Source organism: Choristoneura fumiferana, chromosome 15 (assembly GCF_025370935.1).
Source record: "Choristoneura fumiferana chromosome 15, NRCan_CFum_1, whole genome shotgun sequence".
NCBI lineage: Eukaryota > Metazoa > Arthropoda > Insecta > Lepidoptera > Tortricidae > Choristoneura > Choristoneura fumiferana.
In genome coordinates, this window is record NC_133486.1 from 5,801,870 (window position 1) to 5,807,744 (window position 5,875).

Genomic DNA, 5,875 nt, shown 5'->3' on the forward strand with positions numbered 1-5,875 from the left:
GTGAATATAAAATTATCGCCTGCCGACTCGGCAGAAATAACTTCATTTTATTAAAAAAAAGCGAAAGAAAATTACGTCCGACTTTACCGTGTCGCGTTCGAGTTGATTTTCTCTTTCAGTTTCAGCATTCCACTAGGTTAATACAAAAATGAAGTAAGGCGAAATTTATTGCAGGCAAATTTTAATTTTGAGTCGCAACAGGCAAAGTTACACGTTGAGTGTCGTACTAGATTGTACTAAGGGCATTATGATAGTGAGACATTTTTTTGCAGACATCACTTTTATGATCGCATTTAGTTAATATTTTGGTAGAAAAAGTATCGGTGATCTTTAGAATTTCGAACTCTAAAAGGCAAAATATATACGAGTACCTTATAGGATTTTTTTGTTCTCCATCCATGTCAAGACTATTTTTTAAAAACAAGTACAGGTATCGAGTTAAATATTTGAAATTTGTTTTCTTGAAATTGTACACAACAGACTGTTATTGCTCAATTTCAAAATATATAGTGCAGCACAAGTTCCATACAACCGTACTTTACAACAAAGCTCTATTTAGTTATGTTAGCCCGCTACTCGCACACCTGGATCTAATGCGGTATCAACTCAAAATAATACACCATTTCAATTTTAGACCTACGTTTAATTTCTGAAAGGCCAAAATTAAAATGCTGTAAGTATTATTTTTTGTGATGCCTTTTTGATCTAGATGTGTGATATCACAACAGTTACCTACCGTGTAGGCTCCTACCGTCACACGGTGGAGATTTTAGTTTAGATAAAGGTATTAATTAGATGTGACATGAATTTCAACTAATACGATAAGTCAGATTCGGTACAACTCCACTCCTCTTCTTTAGAAATGTACCCTTATGCCCCGTGATTACCATAGAACCCATAGTTCCAAGTCTAAATATATTCACAGCAAGTGCTCTCACAGCATTGTAATGTAAAACCAGTACAATGCAAACCCGAGCCGACATCGATCAACAGCTGTCGACAAGCCTCAGATTGTCCAAAGATTCTGACCGTACATGTACACTATCTATAGTTTAAGGGGCTGTTTCACCATCCATTGATTAGTGTTAACTGACGGTTAAATGTGATGCCGTCTCCGTCTATTCGAACAAAACAAAAAGAGACGGCGTCATACCTAACTGCCAGTTAACACTAATCAATGGATGGTGAAACAGCCCCTAAGTCTAAGGTAATAGAGTTGTATCATTTTAGCCATGTTTAAGAAAGCGATGTATTTGGAGAGAACTATAAATAATAATAAAGTCATTTATTTTGAGCAACACGGCCTATACAATAAATACCTACCTTACAGACTAACATTTATAATGTTCAGTTATCATTAATCTGTTATTTTTCAGATTTTAAAGCATTTTATTACATGGACTCATAAAAGTGAAAAAGGCTGTGTTTTTAAAAGTTTTCAACAAATAGATTAATCTTCAGATAAAACGAATTCAATTGCAACTCATAAAACTCAAAATGTGTATATCCATTTAGCTCTTTCAGAAAGAGCAGATACGAACACATACAAAAGTTTCAGACGTATAATAATATTATCCTCTATTCCATATTAGCGTTAAAGCTAAATACCTCAAATAAGTAATAATTAAATTCTTTTTCGCCACAGCGATAATTCCTAATATGAAAGTTGGTTTCCAAAATCACGAATGGGGGCGCCACTCGTCTATTTCTAGTCATTTGCATACGGGCCGCTCACCGCGGCGCACGTAAGCCCCGCTCCACCGTACAAAAGGGATTTTCATATTTAATTTTCTGTTTAGTATAATTGCGGACATATTTCTCTCAATGCAGTTTTTGCTTTATTTGCATACGTGGCTTTAACTGCGGTATTATTCCGGCTCTGTACAGTGGCTGTTTAAATTAGTCAAAATGTGTTGCCATTTTACTTGCATTAAAACTGAGATTCAACGCTCAAGGGATTTGCTATAAAATACGTATAACGTATGAATAAAGGAAATGTAAGCTTTTACTTACACCATTTGGAGAAAAAGCTTCATTATAATGATATCAAATGCTAATACTAATGATTGACAATATAATATGAAGCATTTATCTAAGTTATTTTAAAATTAGACAGGTATTAGAGTAGAAAAGTTTGGATTCAATTTTAAAGTGCAATTAATATTTTTTCTCTTTTTTTGATTTAACGTTGAGTAGGTATCTCTCAGCCCACTGAAATACAAAAGATTAATTACTGTTTGGAAATTGCTAATAAAACCTATCGCTATACAATGACAATGAATACTTCACAGCATGTTTTTCGTAGGAATGCACTCTCATTGTCATTAAATCTTAAAACATCATTCCACGTAAGATTTCGATGTCAGAGACATTCCAGCCGTCCATTGTGAATGAAATAATACCAATCTTTAAGCCGAGACAGTCGTCTCAAACATGCCTCAAATAATAAGGGCCCTTATTGTAGTGATTTATTTTACACTAATATTATACTTTTTCAAGAAACTTAATATAATACAAGAGGATATTCAAATAACATACGTGATCCGAGCACCCGGTAGCCTAAAAAAGATTCTGCGTACGATAAAAAAGAGGCAATATCAGTACACAGTTATGGAACTGAATTATCAACAGCCTAGAAGACTACCAACTGATTTGAAATACGTTTTAAAATGGACGGAAGCTTTATCGCACTACAGTACGTCAGTTTTTGTGAGAGGACAGAAAGCGTTTATAGACAACAATTGCACTTTTTACAACTGTTATATGACGAATGATAAAAGTTTACTATCTGATCCACGACACTTTGATGCGATATTGTTTGACGTTGAAAACCATTGGGATTCTTATCCTCCTATCAGAACACCATTTCAGAGCTATATTTTCACTGCATCGGAGCCTGCAAGTATGTACCCTGTATGCGACCCTTTATTAGACTCATTCTACAATGCAACTTGGACCTATAAGTTGGACTCAACTATCCCTCAGCCTTTTTTTAGAATCTATGACCACAATGGCACTCTTGTTGGTCCGAAAGCGGATATGAACTGGATAACGGATAATAAATCTATCTCACCCAAACTAAGGGGTAAATTAATGTATAAAAAGAAGATGGCTGCTTGGTTTGTGTCTCATTGCAAAACGAAAAGTGGTCGAGAAGATACTGTGAGTAAAATGTCGAAGTATTTAGAGATGTATAACTATACAGTAGACGTATATGGATGGTGTGGGAAACTGGTTTGTCCGAAGGATAATCTGGAAGATTGCTTGGAGATGCTACGGTCGGATTATTATTTTTATCTGGCGTTTGAGAATTCTGTCAGTGAGGATTACGTTACGGAAAAAGTCTTGTATGCCTTGAATCATTATACTGTGCCTGTGGTCTATGGAGGAGCTGATTATACAAGGTAATCAGCACTTTATCTACGGGTTACTATTACCTAGCTATCTGCAAAATTTCCACGTTATATCACCCCTAAGTCTGTTTCATGTGTCATACAGACTATTTTAATTGTGGCCTAAGATGAAATTTGGTACAGAGATAGTATTAATCCCGGAAAATTAGTTCCCGCAACAAGCAACGCAGGCAACATTTGATTCACTTTATTATTGGATTTTTTTCACACAATCGTATCTACAAAACTTAATCAAAAATTTGTAAGGTTCATTTATTTATTTTTCAGATTTTTACCACCAAATTCTTATATCGATGCTAGTAAAATGAGCCCAGAGTCAGTAGCATCATTGATGGTTCAAATAGTCAAAACACCTGACGAGTATGAAAACTATTTCAGGTAAGTAACTTTCAGAATTTAGCGTCAAAATCGTAAAATGTCCAGATGTTACGATCGTAGAACTTAATGGTAGTGATGCAAAGATTTTATTCTGGAGTACTGTGAAAGCAGCCTAATGTTTTTGCTCTATGATCGACGATAATAGTTAATTGTTTTGTTATAACTTTCAGTTCAATTGCAATAAAGTTCGTAAATAAGAAACTAACAATTTGGTTTGTACCAATTCTTTATTCACTGAATCCATAAAGTAGTTGTGCAGAATTGTTATAAAACCAACCTAACCTTACCTTTAAGTTGTACAGTCGAGTTCATAAACTTGTGAGCAAAAATTTGATCAAAAATATCTGAACACGACTCTATTGCTAACGGCGTAGAAGCGTGCTCAGCTGAATATTTTTGATCACATTTTTTCTCACAAGTTTATGAACTTTACTGTAGCTACATAATAACCATTATAATTTTCTGGAAAATTTACCGTCTTGGCGGGGAAAAAATATTAGTTACAAAATTAGACAAACATTACATAATGACTTTCAAAAATTATGCAACTAGATACGCACCACTTCAGGTACAGTTGCCAGCGCCAACATATGACACAACAAAGTGTGTATAAATATCTGATATGATTCTATCTTTACAATACCGGTAGGACGTGTCAGATATTTTTGCGCGCTCGGTGGCGGCAGATATTAATGCAGGTGGCAAGTTAACTAGTGTTATCTTTGTTGGGAGCGTGGACTGTAGATTATATTTTTGGTTCTTCACAGGAAAAGTCTTTGCACTGGTATGAAGATTTATTATAAAACACCAACACTTACAGTTATGAAAGAGCAAGAAGAACACGGAAAATTGTCTTATACTAGACGTAGACGCAGTGTGTTATGGCCGATGGGCGACCGGATGTGAAAGAGAAAAAAGTTCTGCCAACCTTAAAGCTTACAAATCTTTGTGTTGCCAGCAACAATCTTAAAACTATTGTTGTACTCTCTTTCTCTCTCTCCTCAGGTGGCATAGACACTACGTCTTCGTGGAAAACCCAATGGCTTCCGACGTCTGCAAACTATGTGAGCTGCTTAACAACCATAGTCGGAAAAATTCGGAAATTAAAAATTTAAGCAATTGGTGGAACACGGAAGAAGACTGCAAGAAGGATAGAGGGAACGGAAAATTTCGTCTATAGTTTTAATATTTAGAACAAGTTTACACCACAAGTTTGTTTATTTTACAACCATATAGCCAAGTAATTAGAAAATCTGACTATAAGACTTAAGATCCCGTGTTAGATTCCCGGTCAGAGCAGATCTTTGTAAGAAAAATACTCGTGTTTTCTCTCGAGCCTTGAATGTTTTTATATATTTTTCTATAAAAGTATGTATCAAACTTTTCTTGATTTGAGACTAAATCAATTGGTGTCAGTTGTACCATGTTTTTTTATATTTACATTTGTTTTACATACTTATGATCCAGATGCCCATCGCTAATGTGCACTCATCAAAAATATCTAAGTTTCAAATATGTATGGGCGAGATTGCATTAAGTCAATTTTATTATACTTTTAATGCATGTATTTTATTTCTATTTCGACTAAATATATTGTGTGACTAGGTAAAGATAGTAATAAAAAAATCAGACAATTAAATATTCAGCGTGAAACTGTACGAAAATAACTCTACAATCACATTTAAGCTCTCCCTTGTTTCTACAAATTAAATAACACATTAACTCGCCAAATCTTATTAAAAATCTCCCGCAAACGTTTATACCCAATCCTCTTAAGGCTCTCGTTAAGGGACTCATTATTCAAAGCTTCAAATTTTCCAGGATAATTCCAATTACAGAGTCATCGCCGTCGGTGCCATTTTTTTCTTGAATATAATTAAAATTTCCGCTGACACCTTGTGAGCTGGATATTTGATGACAGATTGAAATTTAAGGGCGATTTCGATTCGATTTGGCGTTTTGGCAGAATATTATCTATATCTACTTATACTAAGTAAGTTAATTTTGTCTGCGACTTCATTCGCACAGAAATAAATTAAAATCCACCCTCTGTTCTTCACCTCGGAAACTATAGTAGAGCTTAC

General features: G+C 34.7%; 1 protein-coding gene across 1 annotated transcript; it reads left to right on the forward strand.

Moving 5' to 3' along the window:
* The first annotated feature begins 2,610 nt into the window (after positions 1 to 2,610).
* On the forward strand, positions 2,611 to 4,971 carry LOC141435878 (alpha-(1,3)-fucosyltransferase C-like). Its single transcript, XM_074098715.1, has 3 exons — positions 2,611 to 3,404; positions 3,681 to 3,791; positions 4,797 to 4,971. The coding sequence occupies exons 1-3, from the start codon at positions 2,611 to 2,613 to the stop codon at positions 4,969 to 4,971; spliced, it is 1,080 nt and encodes a 359-aa protein (XP_073954816.1).
* The last annotated feature ends 904 nt before the right edge of the window (positions 4,972 to 5,875 follow it).